Source organism: Propithecus coquereli, unplaced genomic scaffold, assembly GCF_000956105.1.
Source record: "Propithecus coquereli isolate 6110/MARCELLA unplaced genomic scaffold, Pcoq_1.0 Scaffold119, whole genome shotgun sequence".
NCBI classification, from domain to species: Eukaryota; Metazoa; Chordata; class Mammalia; order Primates; family Indriidae; genus Propithecus; species Propithecus coquereli.
This window is the reverse complement of record NW_012135969.1, coordinates 6,269,708-6,297,178: the sequence shown is the minus strand read 5'-3', so window position 1 is coordinate 6,297,178 and position 27,471 is coordinate 6,269,708. Positions and strand designations below refer to the sequence as shown.

General features: G+C 51.5%; 2 protein-coding genes across 4 annotated transcripts in view; both read left to right on the top strand.

The window, feature by feature from the left end:
- HOXB3 (homeobox B3) overlaps nucleotides 1–27,471 on the top strand; it is a 40,481-nt gene that overhangs the window by 4,914 nt on the left and 8,096 nt on the right. The window contains exons 1-2 of one of the 3 annotated variants that reach the window (XM_012660049.1): nucleotides 2,999–3,162; nucleotides 11,453–11,630. The exons of 1 other annotated variant lie outside the window; for it this stretch is intronic. The gene's annotated coding sequence lies outside the window, so the exon portion shown is untranslated. Of the gene's footprint in view, nucleotides 1–2,998; nucleotides 3,163–11,452; nucleotides 11,631–27,471 lie in introns of those variants that run through there. One more of the 3 variants, XM_012660041.1, reaches the window with a different exon arrangement.
- On the top strand, nucleotides 7,055–9,957 carry HOXB4 (homeobox B4). Its single transcript, XM_012660065.1, has 2 exons — nucleotides 7,055–7,573; nucleotides 8,421–9,957. Exons 1-2 carry the CDS (start codon nucleotides 7,117–7,119, stop codon nucleotides 8,717–8,719), a joined length of 756 nt encoding a protein of 251 aa, XP_012515519.1. The 5' UTR covers nucleotides 7,055–7,116; the 3' UTR covers nucleotides 8,720–9,957.

The window sequence follows — 27,471 nt, the reverse complement described above, 5'->3', positions numbered from 1 at the left end:
AGCCCTATGGGCACAGTGGCTCCCTCTGCTCCCTAGGAGCCCCTGCTCCAAGCTCTTCCCACTCTTCACCCCGGAAATACCCTTCTTTAGGTCATCCCACAGATCCCCCCTCCCAGCAACTTTGGCCTCACTCTGGGGAACAAGCATGAGGAAGAGTGGGTGGTCAAAAGCGCTTCCAAGTATTCCAACGGAAAAGATTGGTGAAAATGCGGAAAGCGGGGTCGGCAGCGTTTTTTCCAAGGAGATTTAATAGTCAAAGACTCCTCTTCCCCAAGTCCAGGGCCCCGGGGGTGGGGGTGGAGAACATTGGCAAAGGGGGAGGGGTAAGGAAGACGTTTTGTGCTTGGGTTTCTGCAGCCGGTGTAGCAGAATGAGACTCTGGGCCGTGAGGCCAGTGTTATTGCTGGAGGGGTCGCAAAGTTGGAGGGTCAAAAGTTTACAGCTTGCGTGAGCGGCCGCGGAGGCGTCTAGCGGCGGGGGCGGGGTGGGACGGTGGGAGAGGGGGAGGGGGCCGTGTGTGTGAAGAGAGAAGGACAGAGCAAGGGATGCTCAAGGTAAGGAAGACTTAGGAGCTGGGGAAAGTGGGGGAGCAGAATTGGGCAAGGAGGAGGCAGCTATCTGGGGGAGGAAAAAGTGAGGAAGGAAGAAATCCTCCTTCAAAAGACGAGCTGCGCCGGTGGTGGTGGTGGTGGTGGTGGGGAGCTGCACAAAAGAGAGGCTCAGGGCATGGTGAATCCTCCGCCCATTTTCTCTCCCAAAGACAACCTTTGAATCACCATATTAAATTTAATTAAAACCTACCCAGCCGCACACATTTTTAAAATTCAATTACCCACAAGTCTTTGCAGGACGTTTGTGGAGGCCAAAGAAAGCTTCCAAGGTAAAGAAAGGTTTGATTCTCACGAACATCAGCCCCACCCTGCTTGCCCTAAAGGGGTCAAACTGCTGGCTCTTCCCCCTCCCTGATCCCCCCACAGAGATAGGCCTGTTTTCAAGAACCCCTAACCCCAAGGCTAGGTCTAGGCCGCTGGGGTCCATGACCACAGGCCAGCACTGGAGGCTTTCCAGACTCCCATTCCTCTCTCTAAATTGCTCGGGTATTAGAACTTGGATATTGAAAGGTTAGCTTGTTAATTCTATCACTCTTTTCCAAAACCTCCATTTGTGTGTTCATCCTGACTCCCTCTCTTCCTATTTGAACAAGGGAGGGGAAAGGCAAAGGAAAAATACCAAATGGCCTCATGGAGATCTTTTTAACTGGAGTAGAAACAGGCGACCTGAAATGAACCTTGAATCCATGCATTAAGCTTAGCTCATAAGTGAAATGTCTAGAGAGACTCTGTAATTAAAACACCAGGGTATATGCCTATTTTGGGTCTTTAAATGACTGTTGCATTATGAGATGTCATCATATTCTCTTCTAAGCATTTAATATAGGAGGTGCAATGTGGGTGTTTGTCCTGCCAGGGTGGAGATGACCTGAGAGTTTCTGTAAAAATGTCTTTTGAAATATGGCAAGAAGAGACAAAAGTTTAATACCAAATTTCAAATCAATTTGACCCCAGTTTTTTACTAAACCAACTGGGTACAGATCCCTATTTCTACTCAGTCCTCAGGTGAGTTTCTCTGGGGTGTCAGACCAGAGAGGAATTCCTGGAGTCTTGAGGAGGTAAAGGGCAAAGCCTGAACTAGGTCTCCTTTTCCTCCCTTTCAGGACAATATGTTAGCAAATTTAGGGATATGTGGAGTAGACCGGAGCAGCCCAAAGTCCTGGGCTAGAGGGGCCTCAGGATAGGGAAGAGGTGGCCTCTGCTATCCCAGACCAAGCTGGGTGCCTTGGGGGCTCTTTCCATACCTCTCTGTATTAGGGGGATACCACTCTACCAACTCTCCCCCTAGGCCTAAGCCTGGTCTCAGTCTCCAGACTTCAATTGGGTGGAAGGGAAGTCATCTCTGCTGGTCCCTTGGAAGCTGGAGAAAGGGAGAAATGTATTGTAGACAGCCCACCAGATTCTAATCCTGCAGAGACCAGCCCATGGAAATCTCACTATTTTAAATGCCTCCTGGATTTGCTCCTCAACCTCCTGTAGTAGTGATGGAAGTAGGCAAAGGAGTTACTGTATAGATGAGAACTTTTTTGGGGGGTGGGAGGGAGATACTGTTTTGTTTTAGAAGGACAATTAAAGCCTCTGAAAGCCAAGTATCCAGCTTTGACAAGTGCCATCCAGACCCTCTTTCAGGGTTCTCTGTATTTTGCTCAACCTTGCTGGACTATGGACCAGAATCTTGGCTCAAGAGGTGAAGAGGTCATTTCTGGGCCCTGGAGCCTCCAAAGTTTTTGCAGAAATGGGTGTACTCTGGTACTTAGGGGAGCAAATAAAGCAGATGGAGTGTGCAATGTGGTCAGGACACAGGCCCTACTGGTGCAGGCATTTAGGGAGAAGGTTTAGGGAAGGGGCCTCTGGCTCAGGCCTACTCTCTGGGGCAAAGATGCCCAACGCTGAATTTTCAGTTTTTCTTGTGCCAGCCTCCTTCTCAGGCTTCAAAAGGATCCCGCATTGAATCCTACCCTCTCCCTGAAACAGAGCTGACAAAAATATAGGAATGATGAAAAATCAAAACAGGGGTGGGCTGGCTGAATCCTATCCAAATGGGACTTTTGCGGGGCGTGGGGAGGGGTTAGGTGAGGAAAAGAGAAGGTTCTGGCTAAAAGTCGAGCTAGAGAGGATGAGCTGAATCAAATTCCTGCTCTGTCATTTTTCTCCCAAGTAATGACCTACGCAAAATTCAATATGACCGAGCGAACTGCGCGAGCGTGTTATAGTAACTGCCTGCTCGTGGGGGAGGCCCGGAGAGGGGTGAACCGCAGGTCACGGCGTCTAAAAATTATTAAAATGTTCGAGAGCCTCGTGACGCGCCTTGCTGTTTAACAAAGACTGCCAAAGTATGAGATTAATACGAAAAACTTGCGCTTCAAAAACAAAAACACATCAAAAAAAAAAAAAAAAGTCTTGTTCCGGCCTGCGAGGGGGCCCGTGGCTCCTCTGCCCGCAGCCGCGGTTCGGTTTTCCGGACACACAATAGTGGACAAGAGCGAGCTCAGCTGTTGCCCAGCGGGTCCGCGGGCGGGTCGGCGGCCGGGAGGGTGCGGGTAGCGGCCCGGTGAGTACTCTTGCCCTCTTCCCCTTTCGGCTTTCCTCTCCTCCACCCCGCTGCTGATGCGCTCGGGAACCGCGGCTGCTGCACCCTTTGGTTTCCCTTCCTCGCTGCGTCCCTTCCTCCCCGCCGACAAAAGGTGGATGATTCCTGGCGGGTTGGGCACGCCCAGGGCGGCGGGAGGGGGGCTGGGCAGCAAGAGGTCATACCAGCAACCTGTGGCTGCCAGGATAAGGCGGCCGGCCAGCCGCGGAACCCCCGGGAGCGAAGGGGAGATGGTTCCAAACGCGCGCGAGCCCCTGTTCTTATTTTATTATTATGCGCATTGCTGTTAGTATTCTGGGGGTAAACGGAAGAGGCAGCCTCCCGCTCCAGCGAAACTCGTCCTGGGAGTGGCTGATAAACCCTGTCCTCCACCTCTGGCGGCTGGAAGAGGGGCTGCGGCGTTTTGGTGGGATTGGCAGGTGGCTGCTCCCAGTGCGCAGAAGAGAAAATCTTTGCTCTCTGGCCCTAGGATCAACCATGCCCGACCCCACAGTGGTTCTGCCCCCCATTCCTGTCTCTTGGGGTGCTCTGGGTACCTGGGCCGTATCCCTTGTGAAGTGTAGAGCAACAGAGAGGCCCAGCGGCGGGCCAGCCGCCTTCGCAAATTTCCGAAACGCGGACGGGTTGGACGGGTTTCCGAGAGCGGGCGAGTTGAGAAGGACAGGAGATATGGGGTGGGGGAGGGGCCTGGCCGGTTGGAGTGGGTCCTGGAGACCCTGAGTGGCCTTTGGGAAGACTTGGAAAGGTCTTTGCTTGACACTAGGGAGCTGGTGGGGATCCTAGCAGCACATTTTGTCTGTGGGCCTAGGGCCAGACTCCAGTCTTCCTGGGTGCCCCAAATGGGGGTCTGAGATTACCTATTGGATCCCTCTTGGTAAAGATAGCAGCTACAGTGTAATAGTTTGCTTTTCTTCCCCCAAATATGTATGAGTCCAACCTGGCTGGGAGTGTTAGTGTTAGAAATCGGGCCCAGAGGCCAACATTGGCAATGCCTAGATTTGGGATTTTAAAAAATCAGAGCGTCTCTGGACTTAGTTGTGGGCAAGTGGGAGCTCTCCTCCCACCCACCTGCAAGGGTCCCAGGACTGGGGTTGGGCAGAGACCTCTGGAGTGTGGTAGTCAGAGGGTTGTTTTTGTTTTGTTGCTGTATTTGTGAATTAAATTGACATTATTCTGACTTGCTCACTAGGGATGAAAGTATTTCTCAGATCTAGAGATTTAGGTAGGGAGTCTGCCTGCGGAGGAGGCTTCTGTGCACACTATCTCACAGTTGCAGATTTCACAGTCTAAGCCTCAGTACCCTCCAGTCCAATCCCCAGTTTCCCAGTTTAGTAAATTCACCAGTTCCTGGGAACCCCAGGAAGTCAGTTCAGAAACCCCAGATCCCCATTTTGGCTCCACCACCAGTAACCCAAGCAGGTGTCTGGGCAAGTTTGTGTCTTTAGACCGAGAGGACCCGCCTGAGGCTAGGGAGGTGGAGAAATGGGGTTCCTCCCCACACCTCCTGGGGATTGTCTCCCTCTTCTGGCCCCCAGGAGGTGTGGGAGGCTGGGAGGGGCCAGCATATCATCTGGCTGCATCTTTTATGGTTCCTCATTACCCTTCATTCGGAAATGAAACGCCTTTGATCTTTTTCTCAGGTTGTAAACGGAATTGCCCGTCATTAAATATCCGGGGCCCCATCTGCTTGGTCTCCCAGCATTTTTCTTTACAGCTGTTTCTCTCTCTTTTTACCATTGAATTTTTCCAAAAGGACTTTTATTACACCCCCTTCACACCCAGCCTCCTCTCCCTCCTGTCTTCACTGAGAGGCGCTTTGGAAAATATCTAGATATTCGTTTGATCGCAAACTAAAGGCTTGGAGGGGGCACGGAGGAGCCGATTGGGGTTTTGTTTTTTCTTTAAAAAAAGAAAAAAAGTCCTGGGGGGAGGGGAGGGGAGCGAGGGCACCCAGAAAGGCCTGAATCTGACTTCGCGGCAGCCTCAGAATGACCCTTCCTCCTTTTGTGCTTAGCTAATGTTTACATCTCATAATTCATGCGCCACCGAGAGTTGCACAGCGGCCGCGAGTTTCGCGTCCCTTTGCGAACCGGCTGCTTCTATTTCTCTCTAATAGAAGAGGAGACTTGAAAACCTTGTAATCCCAAGAATGGACCCGCAGTGCCTTTTTCTGCTCCCAGAGCTCAAAACTAGAACAAAACGAAATAAAATCAAAGCATTCAAACCACACCCCAAACGAAGAACGCGCGGAAAGTAGGAGAACTGGAAAATTTCTGGGCCAAGAAGATCTGTCTGTCTTCTGTATATACCCTGTAGATCCGAATTTGTGTAAGGAATTTTGTGGTCACAAATTCGTATCTAGGGGAATATGTAGTTGACATAAACACTCCGCTCATTTTTTTCCAGAAGAAAAATGTATCTATTATTTTTCTAAATGAGGACAATCCGGTGACTGACCACGCGAAGATTCCTTCCTTTTTCTTTCTTCCTCTTTCTTTTCCTCCCTCAACTGGTTAGAGACGGAGGAATCATCTACCTGGACTCTCTTCATGCCTGCCCCTGGGAGCCTGGGTCCTTTTCACTTTCCTTAAGAGGTTAATGTTGCTGATGATGTTTTTAATTTATCCTTTTGCCCGAAGCCCACCTATTTTCTATTCTGGGCTCAGCAAGGCTTTATTGCAAATTCCCCCAAAACGACTGTTGTCTTCAGTGTGCTAAGGCAAAGGAAATTCGCTTTTCAAACGGCTGCTGAAGTCGCTTTTCCATTTGGGTTCAGAACAAGATGCCCTAGACATACGCGATTTAGGGGCGGGGTGGGTGTTATTGTTTGTGGGGGGCACCTCTGGTTCTCCTATCCCCAGCATCACAAAGATGTGAGATTTCTACTCGCCGCGGAGACGGCGGCATTAGCGGCTATTAGAACGTCTCAGCGCCATAGTTAGTATTGCTCCGGTGGTTCTGCAATTAGCAAATTGCTACCCAATTTTGCTCTCAAAAGTTGCAAGTTTTTTACTCCAGGGCTCATCTTTAGTGTGGGATACCAAGTCTTTTCTCCCGGCTTGGGCCATGTGGGGGGTAAAGGGAGGAGTGGATAGGAGAAGGGGTTCAGACGGACTGACACAGCCAAGCTAATCGCGCAGCTAAATGCGATTTGGAAGGCGAGGTCTCCCCGAATTAGTGCATGAATTTCCTATCGATCCGCCCGCAGTTCCATTCATCTCTGACAAGTCCCTCTGCGCACCCGCCCTCTAGCTCTCGATGCCTTCTCCCTCATCCCTTGCCCCTCCCATCCCATCCGGCTGCAGAGAAAAGCCCCAAGTTCTGTGCCCCTCGCCCCCATATGTGTTCCCCTTTCGAGGCGGAGCCCCCAACCCACCGATCACTTAACTCCCCAACACAGATGCAGGGTGCGTGGGCTCCCTCCCGCCTTGGAGAGGAGGTGGGGGGCTATGGAAGGCAGAGAATGCTGGGCAGAGGTGAGGCAGGACAGGAGGGGCTACACCCGGAGCCCCAACTTCTGAGCGGACACAGGGATTGCGCTTTACCCAGCGCCCCAACAGGCCCTCCAGTCGCAACCTGCTCGCGCCCGGCGAGAGCTTTCTCTCTCTCTCTCTCATCCCAAAGAGAGCAAGGCGAGGAGGGGGTCGCCCCTCAGGAGCCCTATGTAAATCCTGGTGTTGGGTGGGTGGGGAGGGGGAACAGAAGGGGAAATAAACCTCTTTGGCTGGAGTAGGGTCCGGGTGAGCAGATTTCCTTATCCGGGAATCGCAGGCGGGGCGGCCATTGGCTCGGAGGATCACGTGGGCCCCTAACTTTGTTCACTTGACAGTAAGTAGGAGGGCTTTCGGAAACAGGAAAACGAGTCAGGGGTCGGAATAAATTTTAGTATATTTTGTGGGCAATTCCCAGAAATTAATGGCTATGAGTTCTTTTTTGATCAACTCAAACTATGTCGACCCCAAGTTCCCTCCGTGCGAGGAATATTCACAGAGCGATTACCTACCCAGCGACCACTCGCCCGGGTACTACGCCGGCGGCCAGAGGCGAGAGAGCAGCTTCCAGCCGGAGGCGGGCTTCGGGCGTCGCGCGGCGTGCACCGTGCAGCGCTACGCGGCCTGCCGGGACCCTGGGCCCCCGCCGCCTCCGCCACCACCCCCACCGCCCCTGCCACCGCCCGGGCTGTCCCCTCGGGCTCCTGCGCCGCCGCCGGCCGGGGCTCTCCTCCCGGAGCCCGGCCCGCACTGCGATGCGGTCAGAAGCAGCCCCCCGCCGCCTCCCTGCGCCCAGAACCCCCTGCACCCCAGTCCGTCCCACTCCGCGTGCAAAGAGCCGGTCGTCTACCCCTGGATGCGCAAAGTTCACGTGAGCACGGGTGAGTGCGTGGGCACCCCTTCCCCCTCCCACCCCCGGAGCTTTACACCGAAGGGACCTCTGAGGCATTGGGGGGGGGTGAGCTGGGGGAAGCCAATTGTCCCCGCTATAAACTCGCCATTGCCAGAGATTTACGGTCGCCTGTTTTCAGAGCCACATAATTACATCCCCCATAAATTTTTATGGCCTGGTGGGCCCTGCGCCTTTGAAGTCGGTTCTCCATCCTCTTCGCCATTCTCACCAGCGACTTTTTCACCAGGGAGATGCAGTCTCAGTGAAGTTGGAAGTTGGGGAGGGGTGTGGGAGGTGGGGGAGGAGAAGGAGGAGGAGGTGATCTGTATTTAAGCAGAGTTGAGTCAACTCCCAGTATTTACTTATTCCTTTCTTCCAGTCTGACTCCTTGGCTGGAGAAGTGGGCAAAAGTTTTTACCCGGGGCAGGCACTGCTTGGAATCCGAGAGGAAGGAGAGCGAGGGGAGGAACTAAACAGAGGAAAGGTTTAGGGAAACCCCCTCCCTCTTTTCCACCTTTCATTCTCCCATTCCAGGGGGGCCCTGGCCAAGGGGGAGAGTGAAGCCATTAAAATCCTGGGGAGGTTCTTCACTCCTGTCCCCCAGACACCCAAACAGCAACCAGGACAGCACAGCCCTCCAAAATTTGGGGATCTCTCTCTTCCTTGGGTCCCGCTTTCTTCCCTTTTTGGTTTTTTTCCCCCTTTGAAGGAAGCAGAGGTGGCGGGAGAGAGAGGGAGGGAGGGAGACACTGTGTTAGCTGGAAGAAAAGGCTCTCCCTCCTCCCATTCGGGGATAATAAAACTTTCTCTTTCTCCCTCTCTCTGTGTGTGTCCAGTAAACCCCAATTACGCCGGCGGGGAGCCCAAGCGCTCTCGGACCGCCTACACTCGCCAGCAGGTCTTGGAGCTGGAGAAGGAATTTCACTACAACCGCTACCTGACGCGGCGCCGGAGGGTGGAGATCGCCCACGCGCTCTGCCTCTCGGAGCGCCAGATCAAGATCTGGTTCCAGAACCGGCGCATGAAGTGGAAAAAAGATCACAAGTTGCCCAACACCAAGATCCGCTCCGGTGGCACCGCAGGCGCAGCCGGAGGGCCCCCTGGCCGGCCCAACGGAGGCCCCCCCGCGCTCTAGTGCCCCCCTTGAGGGAGCCGCGAACCTCGGGGTGGGGGTGGGCAGCGAGCGCGGGGGGTGTGGGGGTGGGAGGGGGCCCCGGGGCCTGGGCCTGGAAAAACCTACCTGCCCTCCCCCAACTTTATCTATATAGGAATAAACGCAGAAGAGGGGGAGGGGAAGCTTTATTTATAGAAATGACAATAGGGAGCCAGGGAGGCCCCCCAGAAGCAAGGTTCAAGTCTTCTGCTTTCTTCCTTAAAAGAAAGGAAGGAAGGAAGAAAATACGAAAGAAAGAAAGAAAACAAAGAAGAAGGAAGAAAGAAAAAAAACAGGGAAATAGGAGGAGGCTGCAGCTCTTCGTTTTCAGCTTTGGTGAAGATGGATCCACGTTTCATCTTTAATCACGCCAGGCCCAGGCCCATCTGTCTTGTTTACTCTGCCGAGGAGAGGACGGGTCTCGGTGGCGACCATTACCTCGACACCCAGCTAACAAATGAGGCCCGGCTCCACCGCCGCCGCCTCTGCTGCTGCCGCTGCTGGAAGACAGCCTGGATATTCTTTCTTTGTCCCCCACTCCTGACACCCAGCGAAAGCACCCTCTGACTGCCAGATAGCGCAGTGTTTTGGCCACGGTAACAAACACATACATAACCTCCCTCCTCCTCCGTGCCCTTCACGGGGGGACTGTGACTGCTCACCCCCTTCCACCTTGGGGCTGGGGGGCCTGGGGAATAGAAGGAAGGGGACAAGTCGGGGAGAGGGCAGCCTTGACAACACAGGAGCGAGCAGGCAGGGAAATTGAGTCCAAGGAAAAAAGAGAGACTCAGAGACCGGGAGGGCCTTCCTCTGGAAGGCCAAGCCATGCCTGGCAGCCTGAGGGGCCAGTTGAATTCTGGGAGCCGGGTACCACGCTCTCACCAATCCAGAGTTGTACAGTGGAGGCCTCTCTCCTAGACTGAAAATGAATGTGAAACTAGGAAATAAAATGTGTCCCTCCCAGTCTGGGAGGAGGATGTTGCAGAGCCCTCTCCCATAGTTTATCATTGTTGCATCGTTTATTATTATTATTACTATTATTATTATTGCTATTATTTTATGTCGTGTGCGTCCTCTCTCCTTTTCTCTTTCTGACATTCCAAATCGGGCCCCTTCCCATTTCTGGGGCTGCTTGAGTCTAGAACCTTTCGTTGATGTGAAATTGTGTGTCCTGTACAGAGTGACAATAGAAATAAATGTTTGGTTTCTTGTGACCAGCACAGCGTGTTTTTGTTGAAACCTTGATGTAAAGATATGGACTAATGCCACCCAGCATATATTTTAAGCACCCTAGTGGGTTCAGCCTCACATTGTATGTGGTTGAAGATTTTCTTCAAGGAGTCTGATGGGAATTTCTATCTCAGAGGGCTCCAAATTGTGGTAGCTCGTTTGTTTTCCTTTTGGGGTGGGTGTGTTTTGTTTGGGGCTTTTAATTTTTTCCCTCCAGTCCAAAAATGGATTGAAAGGACTGGGAGGGCTGATTCCAGTCCCTAATGGGGGAAAATGTTTCATTGTAGGACACAAGAGGCTTAAGTACGGAAAAGCCTTTCATATCATGATTTATTTGTCATAAGCAAATAAAATGCGGTTAAGCTGTCTCCTACTAGACAGACGGCTCTTTGGTTATTAAAGTTCCGAGAGAGGATTCTGCGAGGCCGGCCTCTTTCCTCCCAGCATAAGAAGGTATCGCTTTCCTCTGAGGTGTTTAAGGCTTTAATGAGTCTAATTTTTTGCACAGCTGTTTCTGGGTGTTTGCAGGTTTTCGGAGTATTTTTATATTACAAAGGAGCTAGCCGGTGCCATAGCTCAAACTCTGACAAGCAAATAGATAATCAAGAAGACAAATGGCCTCTTTTGTGAAGCCCTGCTCCTGTATTAATTTTCATTTTCTTTCTCATAGAAAGTATCGAAAGTACGACTGGGGACCAAATAGCTTTTTGTCTCTGAGGTCCCAGTCACCCCTAGAATAGAATGGGGGAAGGGGAAAGGGGTGCGGGTGACCCTTAGAAGCTTTGTCAGGCTTGGGCCGCTTTTGTGCAGCACCATGGAAAAGTTCTAAGGTCTGGGGACTCCAGCCTTCAGGTCTCTGGTCTGGTGGTAACCCAGGGTGCAGCCACCTCGCCTCCAAAAAGCTCAGGGCTCCGAAGAGCATGTGCAATTAAACGTCGTTTTTTTCCATCCCATCTCTTCAGAAAATAAAAAGAGCCAATCCCATCTGTACATTTTATTCTTATTTATTTTGCATTCCTCTGGTTTGCAGCGCCGGTAGTTGGAGGCTGAGTAGGGCCGGGAACCGATGGGGCCGGTGTCCCCAGCAAGGGAAATGGTGGTTGAACTGCCCGTTTAAATGCTGCTGGGAGAGTCATAAAAAAATTACCCTGGACCTGGAGGACAAGAGGGGCAGGGGCGAGCTTTGTTTGGTAGGATCGCGGTGTGATGTTTTTAGCTGCAAGAGGATGCGGCAGCCTTTAGTCTAGGGGGAAAATAGTTCTTAAAAAGCATATGCCCCCCCAGGAATGTCTCTAAAGAACCAAATCAAAGCTGCTTCTTGGAAGGTATGAATAGAATTTTTAAAAAGAGATTTCTATGGAGCTTAAAGTTCACAGCCATTCTGTGTAGACAAGAGCTAAGAAAAATGTGAGAATTATACAGAAAACCATTAATCACTTCTTTTCTTTAAATACGTATCCTCTCTCCTTTGTTATTATTCAACAGCAAATCTCCGCAGACCGGCTGTTGGGGGAAAAAAGTGTTAGCCGTCTCTCCCGGATCTGCCAGGGGGAAAAAATTTGGAACCATAAAGTTGAAAACTTTTTTCTCTCAGTTTGGAAGAAGCCGTTCGTCATGAATGGGATCTGCGGAGCTCAGGCGAGAGGAGGCGAGAGGCGCAAAGGTAACAAAGCCCGGGTCCGGGCTGGCGTTGTTTTTTTTTTTTTTTTTTTGATCGTTTTATGAGCTCTTTTCACAAGCGAAAGAAGAAACACTCTCTCGCCTCCTCCTTTTCCTTTTTCAACTATCTTTGCTGGGTTTTTATGGTGGACGCTTCGGCAGATTTGCTGCCTTTTATGATGACGGATGCTTGGGTCTGAGCGAGAGAGAGGGGCCTGGAAACCTGGAGAGTGTTTGAACTGGTTGGGACAGAGGTGTCAGGGCCCCTGAAGAAGCCCAGAAAAGAAGGTTGTTTGTCAGGCAGCTCAGAAGAACTTTTCAGATTTTGGAAAATACAGGTGGGCATGGTGAGCCCCAGCGTGTGTGCAGGAGTATGACTACAGAGGTGCACATGTGGTCCGAGCGTTCCTGTGACTCTGTCTATCTGCACTGGGGACTTGTGTCCCCTATGCCTGTTTACCGGTGAGATGTTGTCACTGACGCCAGTTCTCAGATGGAATGCCCCAGCCTTGGAGCGGGTATAAGTGGATGTGTTCGTTTTTTTCTTCTTTTGTCTAGCTTGGGATTCTAGACAAATATGTGCTACTCTGTGCAGCAGGAAACTGCTCAGTTCACAAGGCGAGGTGCATTGACGCAGAAATATTCCTCTTCTGCTCTGCCCGCCCCCCCTTCTTCCTGAAGTGTTCACTTTGGTTTCCTCTTGTTCTCTTGGTTTGGGGGCTCTGCTCTCCTCTGGGGCCCTGCTCCTCAGGCCCAGGGAGTCAGTGCACTCTGCAGCAGACCAGAATGCGCCGGCCCTTTTTCCCTGAGGCCTCACTTAGGGTTTGGAGGCGGGAGGCTGGCAGGAGAGAGAGTTCATGGAGAGGCCACGTTTTCTAGGCGATTAGCTCAGTATTAGAACCACAAAATGACCTCGGAAGCCCCTTGACCTCTCTGAGACTGGACATTGTGCTGGCTCTTGCCTCCTGCCCAGGAGGGAAAGTCACACCTCTGCAGGGAGGAGTCCTTGGACTGTCATATGTCCCATCTTCTCCATCCCCCTCTAGCCTCCAAACCCTTCTTTGCTAACTTGGAATTTCTGGGTTATTTTTCTATTATTGTCCATTGAGGAGAAAAGGAATAAAAACTTTATCCTGAGGGTCCAGTTGGGAGAGGAAAGTAGGGTACTGATCTGTTTTTCTATACACAGGCCCTTCCCTAGGCCAGGCACCAACCACCTCCCCCTGCCATGTCCTGTTCATTCTCCTTTCTTGTTTCTGCTTGGAGGGAGCTGAGGGAAGAAAGACAAAGAGAGAAGACATGAGATGTTAGAAGGGCTCAATCCACAGAGCTTCTGAAGGCCAGAGGAATAAGCCCCTGGCTTGTAAGGAGAGAAAGGGCTCCCACCAAGAATATTCCTTTGGAGGTTGCCATCTCTCTGAGGGCTGACATCCAAATCCACAGCCTCTCAACCCATTTTCTGAAGTTCCTTTGTTTAGGAAGCTATTTCTATAGTCGTCTTTACCTTCTCACCCTAAGCCACATCTCCCACGTGCAGAGGCCTTCAGTGCCTCACCCATCAGAGGAGCAAGAGAAATGGGAGGAGGATTAGTTCGGGCTGTTCTGACCACTTTCCAGGGCCAGCTCTGCCATGTTAACCAAGGTTTCCAGAAACTTAATTTTAAGAGATGGGTGGAAGATTTGCTGGGAGGTAAGCCCTGAACACAGAGCCTTTCTAAATCTGTATACTATTTGCTGTATCTTGAAAATCCATACCAGCAGCCATCCTTTTAGGGAGAGACAGAGACAAAGAGGGAGAGAGACAGACAGACAGACAGACAGACTCTGGCTGGACAGAGGAAACGCTCCCCTAGGGTTAAGATTAGGAGAGACAGAAGCTTGCTGGCATATGTGTGGGTTGTTGGTTTGCATTTTGAAAATTGTTTCCTGTAATTTGGGGACTCTGTCTCGGGCAAGAAATAATTGGAGTGGTCGGTATCCTCTCCTTTGTCCCTGGGTGGCATAAGTGTAGGGGCTGGAGGCCTCAGGAAGGAAAGAGGATGAGCAGAAAGGCAAGCTGGGTCCCTTCTGGACTGAAAATATTTTGGCATCGGGAAGATGTGTGTTCATTACCCGTAAGGACAGTTAACTAATTGTGGACCCTCTATAGGCCCAAGTGACAAAGACCTAGTTGCCTGGGACTTTTCAAACTTCTCGCTGCAACGTGAGGGTTAGTGGCTCACCAAAGGAAAAGAGGAGGGGGATCACAGACAAGGACGGTGGAGGTTCACTAAAGGATTTCAGCATCACCGGCCCAAACTGCAAGATCTCCCCTTTCCTTCACTCCCAGACAACTCTAGTGCCGCCCTAGTCCTCCCAATCTTTTGACCTTTCTCCCTCTTTTCCTCCCAGTTTCCTGGGCCCTCCCTACTCTCTCTCCTACTTTCACCTGCCTGGCCCAGGCAGAAGGGGCTGCCCAGTCCTGCCAGAGCCCTCCGAGGCAGCCCCCCCCCCCCGCCCCCGCACCGGTGGTAGTCTCAGTGGTGGTGGCAGGTCTCCCTGAGAAGCGGAGGCTGAGGAGGGGGTCTGGTTCGAAAACGGAGTTGGGAAGTTTCCCAGCGTGAGTTGAGCGCTGACGGATTTGTGATCAGCCATAAAACTGGCGCGTTCAGATTCGTAAATCAATCTCGGCTTTCTCACAGTCTAAACGTTCGCTTTATCGGCAGCAAGAAAGCGCTCAGCTCGCGCTCAGGCGCTTGTTTATTTGAACGTAGAGATTCCCAGGGTCTGCAAAGAGTGTGGGCATTTTAATAGAACCTGCTCCGCGTGCCTTCGCATCGTTTTGCTGTTCTTTTTCTCGTCCTTAAACATAATATTATCTCAGTTTCAGAGATTGCTGTCTTCCCATGTCCAGCATATTATATTCATATTCTCATTCACATTCATTCTCTCTCTCTCTCTCTCCTGCCCCCACCTCCTATTTTTGTTTTAGACTTTAGCGGAGTGTTTTTCTTTGGAGGACCATTTTTAATGGATTTGTGGCCAGAACCTTGCAGGGAGTTGCCCTCGCTGGAGCCGGGATCAGGCTGAATTCAATACCAGTCTGTGTTTTGTATCTGGACAATCAAAGCCGACCACCCCCTCCCTTACAGAGTCTGGGCCCCGCCGGCGCCCCAACCCCGCGCGGCGCGAGCGGGATTCCAGCGCCTTTGGTAGGGGCGGCGCAGCCTCTGCAGCTGGAACGTCCGAGGCTGAGGCCGCCGACATCGGGATGGCTGTTTCTTTGGGGTTTGTTAAGACAACTAGGTCCTTAGGTCCTCAACCTTCTCCCCATTGAGTTGCTTTTGATTCAGACCTCTCCAAATTAAACCAGTGGAGGCCCTTCTGCCCCATGCTCTCCTAAACTAGAGCACATTTTTTCTTCCCCCATTCCCTGCCTGCCCAGGCGGCTGTGGTCCAGGCTACCCCGAGAGCTGCTGAAGACAGATAAGGCTGGGAATGTGCAGTCAGGGGCATTTTTAGGAATGTCTTTTCTGCTTCCCTTTGCACCCCTACCCCCACCCCATGCTCAGGCCAAGAACTCTGATTCTGGTTGCAACTGTTCAAGTTTGGGGGATTTTTTGTTTTGTTTTGTTTACGTTGAGGTGAAGGGGTCTGCATAAGTATCTCTCCTTAGGCCTAGGGGATAGATTTCCCCTATCCCTGGTGTTTAACCCTTTAACATGCATACCTCCCATCTTTTTCCCATTGATCAGTCTCCATTGTCTGCTGATTGGAAGCTCAGGGTACTAACACCTGGGAAACAGGGACCCTGGGGCTGCCAGGCAGACTTCAAAGCTCTTCTTTCCTTTCCCTCTGCTCCTGTTCAAATCTCCAGCTGTCTTCCCTGGTGTGTCTGGGGGGGCAGGGAGGACAGAGACAGGGTATGACATAGGTAATAGAGGCTGAGTGTCTACTTCTTTTGTGTAGAAACCTTAGTCCTGGTCTTTGTCTCTAGAGCCTATTTTCAAACAGTCAATAGAATCTGGCTACCTATGGTAGTAATGACACAACGGAAAAAAAAGTCCCCTTTGCAGTTATCCTCAACTCTGGAAGCTCCAGAGTCATCGCTTCATGCTGTCCTTTTTATGCCCCTTCAAAAGGTACCAGAAAAGATCAAAAAGAGAATTAAAGCCAGAAGTGCCATTCTTTATACATATATAACATGGGCTTATGAAGTGTTTCTTTTCAAGCTGATCCCTTCAGAAATTTTGTTGATTATTTAGGAAGAGAGCGAGTGGGTCCCACTAAAACAAATAGCCCAGGAGTGGGGGAGAAAGTGGAGCTGGGGAGGGAATCTTAATCTTAAAGGATGCGGAGAGAAGAATCAGAAGCTGAGAAATCCAGGGGCTTGGAGAAGGGCTCCGTGCCCACCCCACCCCCACCCCTCAGACGCCCCTGCAGACTACTTCTGCACCTCCACAAACTAAGCAGAAGCAGGAGGAGAAGGGAGAGAGGAGAGGTGGGCTGTGGGTAAGTGTGTGCCTGGGGGGGTTAGGGAGCTGTAGAGGTAGTAGGTACAGATATGAGTGTGGGAGAGAGAGAACTCTACTATTCCATTGGTGGGGGGGAACTTATTTTGCAGGAAAATTTCTCCTCCTGAAGGGGAAGGTCATAGTGGTCCTTTGAGCCTGAAATCGAAAGACCCCCTTCCCCCTCCCGGTCACGTGATTCATTAAATAATTAATGCCGAGGTTGCAGAATAGATATGTATTCGTCAGGAAAATCGCAGGCTCGGTCTCCCTGTTTCTGACGTGCAATTCAACTGTCCTTTGAAAAACAAGCCTGTACCCCGAGAAAAAAAAAGAGAGAGGGGGAGAGAGAGAGGGAGAGAGAGAAAAAGAAAGGGAGGCAGCAATAAAACAGCCCCGCAGCCGGAGCCACACCGCGGGCTGGGGTATTGTAAGTAGAAGGGATTTCTCACTACCTACCGCGTCTTATATGTCCATGTAAATTTATTGTTTGTTATTAATGTTATTGTCGTAAAATGTGACAAATAGCCATCTTCATTTCCTGCCATTTCTCTTCACACGGTACTCTGTGTTTATACCCATTGAGGCATTGCATAGAGATTTTAGGAATATTCCTCCTCTCTCTCTCTCCCTCTCTCCCTCTCTCTCTCCTCCAACCTTTTTCTTGATTTATAGCAATATGGGTGTCAGCATCTCAGCCGGCATGCCAACCATTGTGTGTGTGTGTGTGTGTGTGTGTGTGTGTGCGTGCGCGCACGCGTCTGCGTGTGTTTGTGAGCCAGTTGTGTTGTTTATGGCCATGTCTTCGATAAATCATTTCTCATGGAAAATGATGTGGAAGCTGGGCTGTTTCTGTGGCCGGGAGAGAGTCGCTCTCTCGGAGGCACTTCCTCCCTCTCTGCTCTGCTCCCAGGAGTTGGTTATTTCAGACGATTTACAGTAATATATCAGCAGTTAATATGAAAGCTCTATAGCTGGAGGTCTTAAATTACAGCATCTGTGATTATCAATTAAGGCGAGATTTGTATAAATTTGGTAAACCAGAAATGCCTCATTGGCATATAAACCCAGTCAAAGACCACGACCTAATATAAAAATTATATTTGCAAGCCTGATAGAGCCAACATTCCTGCAGCTGCAGACAGAGCTTCGTTTTTCAGCGGTTCCCCTCCAGGAGTTTGGCTTCTCCAACTCCAGCCCCGGGTGAACAAACCCTACTCTGAAGCAGAAGGAGCCTGGGAGCAAGAGAGGTGGAAGCTGAGAAAGAAATTACTGGAGCTGAAGGCAAAGATTTTTTTTGTAATCGATGAAGACGAAATCAAAGTTCTCTGCAAATGGAAAGGGGTGGGAGAGATTCATTTATAGTATTAAAACTTAATTTATAGGACTGATGTGTATGGGGAATCATTGCGGGTGGAGAAGGAGTTACCCAAATTGGGGGAGACAATGGAGGTAGGCAAAGGGTGAAGGACAGGGAGAGAAACTGAAAGCCTGGACTCCCCACCCTCCTGGCTAACAAAACAAGGAAATGAATTCACACCCCAGAAGCCTTCCTCCAACCTCCTGAAACAAAGAAAAGTTTCCTGAGCAGTGAGGCACTGTATGTTGGGTGATAAAGGGAAGAGAAGTTCTCTTAAGTTTTTCGAGAAAAACTTAGGAACTTAGGAACTCTAGGAATCAGGTGGTCCCAGAAAGTTGGAAAGTATTCCAGGACATGGGGTGTGTTCCTCTACTTAAGCCCCCATCCAAAGAGGGAACAAATGGGATGCAGACCGAGATGGGGAGTGAGCTGGTAACTTTCCCCACAGTTTCACGTGGAAGTTCCGGTTCCTTCCCATTAGGAAAAAGGCTACTACTGGTCAAGAGCAAAGCTAGAGGTGGCTTCTGGGGACATCCTGCAGTGTGCCCCAAAGTTGTGATGGGTGAGGGGCAGAGGGCCAGAGCCTTCACCAAATCTAGTCTGGACTGCTGGTTGCTCATTCCCTGACTGACTGGTGCCCGGCCAACTGACTTTACAGCCATTATCATCTGTGGCATTTAACTCTGCCTGCTAGTGTAAACCTTTGAGCAGGAAAATTAGAATGATAGGCACCCAGTGTTAATTATTCATGGCATCAGCAGCAATCGGCAGCATGGAGTGGCAACTTAGGCCCAAGTCCTTGCAACCTCCAGGAGCTCCCTCCCACACTCTGCTCCAAGTGGACACTGAGCCCCATCCTTGTTAACAGGAGATTTGCAGTGGTGGGTGACACCTCCCAACTTGGGAGTCTGGGTTGAAAATGGTCTAGGGAGAAATTGGGGAAGGCCAAGACCTTAGGCTGGGATGGGAAGGGGCATTGCTTGGCCTGGATAAAAGGAATTGAGGAATGTCTGGATTCATGGGCAGCTTTGACAGGGCTGGAGATTGTGGGGAGATGAGAAGGGCTGGGGGAGGCAGCAAAGAGTCCTGGGGCATAGGGGCTCCAATACTTTCAGTCCCATTCCCCACTCCCCCAAATGTTGGAGGATCCCACATATACTCAGTGTGGGAGACAAGCATTTCTACTTCTCCCTTACCTGCAAAGTGGCTGAGGGGTGGGGGGCAGTGAGCATGAAGAGGGTGAATTCACCCCCTAAACTGGTGCTCCAGAGTTTAGGCCAAAGTCTTGGAGTCCCTGAGAGGAGGAAAATGATCACCTCTTCCTTGGAGAGGAGGAGGGAAATGAAGGAGAAGGAAGAGGGTAGAATCAGAATCATTTTTCTTAGCTTCTGAATTCAGCCTATTTTGGAGGATGGGGAACAAAATGGGGGGGGGGCCTGAAGGATTTGTTCTTTGGGCTAGGCTACAGCTAGCAGGGAGAGCTGGGAGCCAGTCCCATAGGCCCCTTATCCCCGTGCTTGCAACTCCTGCTTCTACCTCTTTTCCCTCTCCCCTCCTGCTGCTGCCTTTGCCTGTGACTGGAGGACTGACCCCCTCTCCCCAGGCCTTTCCTTTTTATTCTCTCAGCCCCCTTCAGGTCTTTGTCTTCTCTGGCCCTGGGAAGGGGAGGTGGCACTGATACCCCCTCCCCCTCCTTTTCCCCAACACACAAACAGACTCTTCCCCAGGATACAAAGCAGGGGGACCATCCTTGCCACCATTATCTCACTAAATCCCCCTATGTGAGACTTGATGTCCTCCATCCAGGCATCTAGGCCTACCCCCCAAATCAGCAAGTTTGAAAAGACTTTGTTGTTATATCTGTCTATCTATCCATCTATGTGTATCTCTTTAGTTCATTTAGCCATGAAGCACCCTGTTTCTTACGAGTTCTGTACTCCCCACCCCTCTGATTTGCTTTTGTGTTGTTCAGGGGATGGGGTAGAATGCATTTGGTGGACAGGGCTTTAGGAAGGTTGCTAATTCCATCTTCTCCCCAGACTCTCCGCTAGCATGCTCTTTCTCTATATAACTGTAGTGTTTATCTCCATGCCTTTAAGAAGCCCGGCTGCTAATGCTTTAATGACCGGAGGAATTGGATAGAAAGATGAAGAGTGAGAGGTCGAAGGACAAGGAGAGGACTCAGAGACAGAACAAGAAGCAGGATCCCTTTCTGGGGTGAGAAGTCAAGCCTGAGCCCAAGGAGAGGATGACAGGGAGAACGGAGACAAAGACCAGTAAGGGGGAAAGGGAGGCTGTCTGGGAAGGAGACCCACAACTCAGATGGACACACACACACACACACACACACACACACAGAATTAAGTGAGAAGAACAGAAGTGGAAAGAAAACCACTCACTTTGCCCCTTTCTCTCTAGAAGAGAATCTCTCCACGACAGAGGGTGGTTCCCCCACAGAGGAAGGAGAAGAAAAGAGGCAGCCTAATGAGCCAGCCCAGAAGTGATTTCTGGAGACACTCCTAAGTCCTTTGCAAGGCTCAATTCAAATTCACTTAAGACATAGAGAGTGGCAGTGTGAGAAGACAAAGAGGCTGTGAGAAAGGAACAGAGACAACAGCAATGGTTAGAAAAGGCAGGGCAGGGGGAGAGAAGAGAAAAACAGAAATAGAGACAGAAACACAGAGAAAGAGCCTAACCTCCTTGGGGAGCAGGCACAGAAGGAAGCTCCTCCAGACTCCATGCTCTCTATCTTTCTAGTAGCTTTCTTACAGGAGGCTGCCCATAGCAGAGGCCATCTCAGAAGGACCCTAGAGTAGGCCGTTGGGGGTGCTAAATCAGGTGAGAGGCAGTGTGATAGGAACTGAAGTGCCAGGGAATGGCCAAGACGTCTTGAATACTTCAGTCTTCACCACCGCCACCATCAGTAACAACCATCGGGACCTCCCAAAGCCGAATTCCATCATGGGGGTAGGGTGGGGATTGAGGCCAGTCTGGACACCTGGACCCTAGAATTCTTCCTTGGCTTTTCTTCCCCCTTGGGGGTTTGGTCTCTTCTTTCTCTAGGGACTGGGAGAAGTTGTTGATCTCCCAGCCACCTAAGAGCTTTCACCTCCAATCCGCATCTCCTCCCTGAAACCCCTAGCCTTGAACCAGGGGATGCTTCCCTTACTAATCTCTTCCCTCCCCCATCTTTCAGGAAAGAAAAGGAAAAAAGGAAAGAAAGTTCCTACCAGCCTAAGCAGCTTTAGAAACTCGAGGGAAAATGGAAAATGCAAACCTCTCTCGCCTCTCCAGTCCTTCCCATTGCCCCCTCGCTAGTGCTGTGCTTCCTCCATTGCGCCCCCCAACCCCCTCTCCTGCCCAGAACTCTCTCCCTTTCCCTCCCTTCTCCGCCGGGTCGGACATATGGAACCCATTTCGCTGGTGACATTGAAGAGCCGCCGGTGTGCCCGCCTTCCGCCATGGCGCCCCCGGCGCTCCCCGCGCCGCGCCGTGCCCCTGTCAGTCGCCGCTCCTCTCGCCCGGCAACTTGGCCCGCTCTCAAGGCCCGAGCCCAGCTCGGTGCCAGACCGGCCCGCCCTTCCCGTAGCCCCACGAGGGCCCTGGTGGAGCGGGAGCTCCGGCTTCTCAGGACGCCTCGAGTGAAGGATCCGCGCGAGCCTCGGCCCCGCGGCTGAGGAGGCCGAACAAAGCCGGGGGCGGGGGCGGGGGCGGGGGCGAGCGCATCCGGGCCTCTCCCCCAACTCGGCGGGACGCTCCGGGGCTGCTAGGGGTTGAGTGACCAGGATGCGGCCGGCAGCGGTGGCGGCGGCGGCGGCGGCGGCGGAGCCCCAGCCGGGGCCGAGGGTCCGAGGCCTGGCAATCGGCTCCCACGCGCCCCCCGCGCCCGGCAGCCCGCCGCTGCCCGCGCCCTAGCGGGAGACCGCACAGGTAAGTGTGGGGTGCTGAGCCGGGGCGCTCAGGGTGGGCAGAGGGCGTGGACAGACTCTCTCCTGGGACAGGCCTGGATCCTAGTGGAACACAAAGATGAGAGCAACTTAAAGATGAGGCGGGGGCTCAGACTGGGTGCAGGGCGAGCGTGGAGGAATGTGGAGCTGTTTGTGTGGGGTGTGGACAAGGTCCGGTTAGGGGATGGGAGAACTCTCCCTCACGAAGGGTATTGGATGCTCTGGAGGGTTTTCCAGGGGAGTTGTGAGCTGTGGGTGTCGAGGGAAGTGTGAGGGGCATCTGCTGGGACCAGTGGGGGTGGGGACGGCTGAGTCCTGCTCCCACAGTCCAGCTGCCACCATGGCTCAACCCTTTAGCACCTAGCGGGTTATTTGAAGCCAAAACTACAAGGGGTTGCGCTGAGGCTGGGTGTTAAGCTGAGAAGCTAGGAGAGGAGGTGATTTATGGCTTCAGAGAAGCTGTGTTTACTCCCTGCCTGCTCTGGAAACCAAAAACCAAACAGAACAGAGGCCTGAGAAGCCCCTCTCCTTGGAGTGGGAGGTGATGCCAGGCTGATGTGCTGAGATTTATTTTCCCAGATGTGGGGAGATAGTGAGAACTGTTGCTTTGCAGGCACCTGGTGTGGTAGGTCTGTGTGAAGTATGAGGAGTGTGCGGGCAAGCACACGTATAGGTGTGTTTGTGTATTGTGTGAGCGCAATCTGCACATCCACATTGAGAGGTGCGTGCGCTCTGGTCAGGGCTTGTCGGATGTGTTTGCAGGATGGCTTTGTGAACAGGCATATTGGGAACCTGGAGGGAGACTTCGTGTTCTCTGGTTCTGGTACTGTGGGATGGGGTAGCTCTGGACACATTTTGCTGCCCCTTGCCCTGTCCATGAGGTAGTGTTCCTTCCTGCCTGTCCTTCCTTTTTCCACAGCCACATGCAGCAGAGCTCACTTGGCCCAGCCCTTGGCCCCCTGCCCCTCCACCCTTTCCTCATATGCCCTCTGCCCACGCGGCCTGATCTTCACTTTGAATCTTTAACTTTGCAGTGGGAGATTGAGGAATTAGTGAGCATGGTTGGGTGGGAAGGCGGGAGGAGAGAAGGAAAAGGCCTGGTGTGGTAGGGAAGATCTCAGGAGATCCGTGGTTGGAGGGTGGGCCTTGGCAAGCTTGTGTCCCACCATTACTTCTCAAATTCCCCCAAAGTCTCTGCTTAAAAGGGGGGCAAATGAGCACAAAGGCAAACATGGGGAGGGAGCCATGCAGGATGATGGGGGTAGGGAAAAAATATTTTGACTCCCAGGTAGTTATTTCCACAGGCCAACTAGTGGCTTTTGCATCTCTGTCCAGACGCCCAGTTTTGCCTGGAAATTGTTTTGCATTAAATTTTCTCAGCCGCAGAATTATCTTTCCTCGCCTCCAGCTAAACTTGCATCTTTCCACCAGACACTTGGGCCCCGCACCAATGAAATTTGAGAGGAAGCGGCTGGGCCCTAAGTGGCCGTAATTTAATTGATTTTATCATAAATCATCAACTTGATGAAGAACCCGAGGTTTCAGTGAAGTAAATTGATATTAATGGGAGTTTCTTGAAATGCAAACTCGCTGCATTGTTGGGGCATCTTGAGCTGGGAAGGTGGATTACATGTTTCCCAAGAGCAGAGAGCCTGGACCTGGAGCCCAGCATAGCTTTGCAGGGTAGGGAAAGCAAGCTTTGAGGGACAGCTGCTGGCAGACCAATTGCTGTGGGGGAGCACAGTAGAGAATGGAACTTTGTTGGGAGGGAGCAGAATCAGGCTCTGTGGACCCTGCTGGCCATCTGGGGAATGCCGGTCTCCGACTGTGGGGGAGGCAACTGGGGAGGCTGGTAGGTGTGTGGGCAGAGGTGGGGGTCGGGTGAGAAGGCTAGGCTGGTACAATGCGTGCATTGATGCCTGGTTAAAAATTGCCAGGTTGAAGGCTTCCTCCTTTAATTATACAAATTAATTATTTACTGCTCAGGTTGCTACATCCCAAAATAACACTTTTGATTTGGTGATGAGGGTAGAAAACAACCCCCCCCATAGAAAAGCAGTAAAACCTAGTACATGAACCTCTGTGGGGCCGAGGCAGGACCAGGAATTGGGTTTGTGCTCAGTGGTAGGGTAGGGGTATAAGCATTTAAATCCCAAGAGGAAATACTCTGCATTTAGTCAAAATGGTGCCTGTTATTGTCTGAAGTCAGTTTATTCCTGCTTATTGTCCCTCACTTTTACATTAGCACATTGAGAATTACTAACTTTCAGTCCAAAAAAGGGATCTTAGAGATCATTTTGCCTCCCCTCCATACACATGCCTAGGCTCTATAAAAGTGGACGCAGGCTCAAGGAGTGTCCTACCTCATATCACACAGCCAAGCTGAACCGCCTAGAATATAAGCCTCTCAACTCCCAGGCCTATCCCAAGCATGACTCTAGACAAATCACTTCCTCACTCTGGACCTCAGTTTCCTTGTCTAAGAATGGCACAGTTGGACTGGACACTCCTTGAGTTCTCCCCACTTCTGAAATTAGGTGCCAGCTGTGTATCTATCCTCTGTGGGACAGTGCTTGGGAACAGCTCCCTCGCATGTCTTGAAGTTCTGTGGGCATCTGGGTATAGGTTACTACATGCTTATTTGTAATATTCAGAGAGTTTGTATCCACCTCCATCAGTGGATTGTTACTCAGACTAGCTCCAGGAAATCCACTGGAATCTGGGCTATTCTTCCTCCTGAAAGTGTCCTTATTCTCAGCAGAGGAAGAACCTAGCGGAGAGCAGTGGAACTAGAAGGCAGCGGAGAGGGGATAGCTAGCTGGGATTGGCATTTGGAGAGGGGCTAAGGAAGGAGGGGCTGGGTCCCACTGAGCAAGGCCCTTTCCCTGCCAGGCACTGGGCTAAGGCTGGAGTCATTCAGGATGTGGCCTTTAAGATGACTCCTACCCAAGCCCAGGAACTGAATTGTGATTTCAGAGTTTAGATTCTGTGACAACGGATACCACCTCCCCAGCCTCACCCTGGTCCCTGGGCCTTTGGACCCTCACTTCCTGGGAGGAGGCACACACAGGGTGCCACAGCACTCTACCAGGTCTCCTTGGAGTGGCCAGGACAGAAGGCCTAGATGGTGGAAGACCCCCACTCTATTCTTGCTCTAATTTTCCATCTCTTCCCCCAACTGGGGGAAGATAAAATTAGAAAGAAGTGGTGGCTTCTCAGGTCCATAGTTGTGAGAAGGGAAATTTCTTGTAGGATCAGGGATATGAGGAGGCCAGCAGGGGAGGGGAGGTTTCCAGGCTTCCTTGGGAAGTGTGGTTTGAGGTATAAATTCTAGGAGAAGAGTAAAGTGAGAAGAGATGGGAAATAACTTCATCTTTGGGGCTTTGGAAACCTCAGTCTATGGCCAGATAATCTACTCCCTAAAGTCTAGCCCCAAACACTATTTTGGGAGAGAAAAAACACAAAAGACCTGGCAGGCGCAGACTCTGGCCGTATCCCATTCTGACTTTGGAGTTTTATATTTGGAGGCAATTTGGAAGGCCTTCCACTGATTGGTCATTAATCCAGTGAGTTATTGTCTGCTAAACAGAGGTCACTGGGAGAGAGACATCCAATCTGTCAGGAGAGATCTGTGCAGCCACTCACAGAGGACTGAGCCCCTGCTCCTCTCTCGCCTGCTGCTCCTTCCCTTCCTCAGCACTCCTACCCCTCAAGCTGTCCAGATTCGCAGTCTCTCTCCCTCTGCCTTCTCCACTCTGCCCACCTTTGTCTCAACATTCACTGGGGGTGGGGTTTGTCAGTCCAAGACTGCTTCTAAATGAGGCAGGAGCCCTGATTCAGAATGGGAGGTATCACCACCAAGGAGCCCACCTTGCTCGTGGCTCCCAACTTCTCTCACCGCACTGTCTTCTCCTCATTACGGTGTTCAGGCTGCCTCCGTGGTCACAGTAGACTTTGCAGACTCTCGTGGCTGCCCTGTTTGTTCCTGCCTCCCCATCTCGTGCTTAGCCAGGAAGAGGGCAGCATCCCTACGCCTGGGGTGGGGAAAGTACAGTTTGGATATTTCTTCTCCCGCCCTAGCGGCCTTTTTCTTCTTTGGATCCCAATACTGCTGAACAGGGGCTACACCGGGCTTCTGCGAAGGTGCAGAGATCTGCTCCTGCCCAGTGCCCCTTTGTTCCCTCCTGCTCTGGCCTATTAGAGAGTTGGGGATTGGGGATCCAAATGCCAAGAGCCTTCCTTGTTCCTTAGCAAGTCCCCTTTACAACCTCCAGCTTTGAAATCTTTATTAATACTAATGAGGAGATGAATGTGTGTGAACTTTACACCACTCTGCTGCAGCCACAAAGTTGGGCATTGAAGCTGGAAAAGTGTAGGACCAGGAATCCCCGACAGGGTCAGAAAGACCCATCGCTAAATACCTTACTCTCAGATCCCCAGGCTCTTGGGTCCCAGCTCCCCAGCGACCAGCGGGCCAGGCAGACCAGGCAAATTTTGTGTTGTTTGAGCTGGGGGTGGGATCCTTGGCTGCCCCAAGGCTGAGATCAGAAATCAGTTTTAAAGGAGCCAGCCAGTTTGCCCTTATTGAGAGAATTTTCGTTTGCCTGTTGATGGATTTTTGGGGGAGAGAAACAGGCATGCTTCCACCACCAAGGACCAGAAGGCTGGTGGCCAGTGATTGCTCAGGGGGGTTTAAAGTGTTCCTTGTCCCCTGGTACTGGGTGCCCAGTGGGAGTGGGAGGGGGAGTGACAGAGAGAGTGTTCTGGCTTTGTGGAAACTGAAGAGGAAAGGATGTCTATAAAAAGGGACATTTCCTGTATCTTTACTTTTACTATTATTTTTGCCTTTATTACTTTACGCTAGTGTCTCTTAATTTTTCTCTCAGTTTTTTTCTTTTTCGATTTCTCTCTCCCCTTCTCTCTCTCTCTCTCTCTCTCTCTCTCTCTCTCTCTCACACACACACACACACACACATACACACTCATACACACACAGAGTTGCCCAAGTTCCCCTCCCTGAATCCAGGAAGAAATTGTTCCCTCTACTCTCTCCCCAGTCTGTCCCTTAGTCGTGTCTTCACTGTCGGGGATTATAAACCCTTCTCTAACCTCTCATCTTTTCCCAGACCCCAAAATCTTCCCTCAGACCCCTCTGGTGTCCCCCATTGCAAGTTCCCTGCCCAAGCTCCTCACTACCCCATCTTTGTCCCCTCGAGTTTGAAAAGCCCCTAACCTGCAGCAACACCTTAAACGAAATGGGATGCCTTGGGGGCGCCTATTTGACCATCTGCTCTCCACCCTCCCAGCCCCAATCTGGGGCAACTGGCCTGCTGGCCAGAACCCTCTGAGAAAGGAAGAAAAAAGGCAAAAAAGAAACCAAACTGGGATCTAATTGCCTACCAAACATTACAAATGGGCTCTGTTATCCAGAATTAGAAGCCCCCACTCCATCTCCTACCACATTTGTGGGTGCATGTCCTCTGAACTTTTCTCCAGATTCGTTTCCTTGCTCCCCAGTCCTACTTTTCACTCCCACCCCACTACACTCCACCACCTTGTGTAGCCAGAGGGACCACAAAGGATTGAGGAGGCTTGGGAAGAGAAGGGCTTGTTGCTGTCTCTGGAACACTCCTCTACCCCCAGCTTAGTTCCAGGCCTGCTTCACTTCTCCGCTTCTCCGAATCCCCATCTCTTCTTGCAGGCCCCACAGCTGGCTGGGTTTCCTCCGGGCTCTCTTTTTATTCCTTGAGGCAAAGCTGCGCAGTCCCACAAGCGATCAGGTTCTCCTTTTCTCTCAGTTTCACGATGACCTTCTCTAGCCAGTGACAGTAGCAGCTAGGAGAGCCGGAGGGTCTGAAGTGTGCAGTCTTGACGTTTTTATTTTGAGGAGTGAGAGGAAAAAACCCAACGGTGCTGGTTCCCTTAAGCCTCTGGAAACCTCCGTGGCCCAAGTCCCTGACCCACTAGGCCCAAAATTACATGGGGTCTAACCCTGTAGGTCTCCAGTCAGGGTTGTCTAGAGATCTCAGGACAGACTTCTTGCAGCCA

Excerpts from the sequence above, each read along its gene's own strand:
- HOXB4 (XM_012660065.1), top strand. The coding sequence starts at position 7,117 with ATGGCTATGAGTTCTTTTTTGATCAACTCAAACTATGTCGACCCCAAG. Across the intron at positions 7,574-8,420 it reads CAAAGTTCACGTGAGCACGG|TAAACCCCAATTACGCCGGC; the intron begins GTGAGTGCGTGG and ends GTGTGTGTCCAG.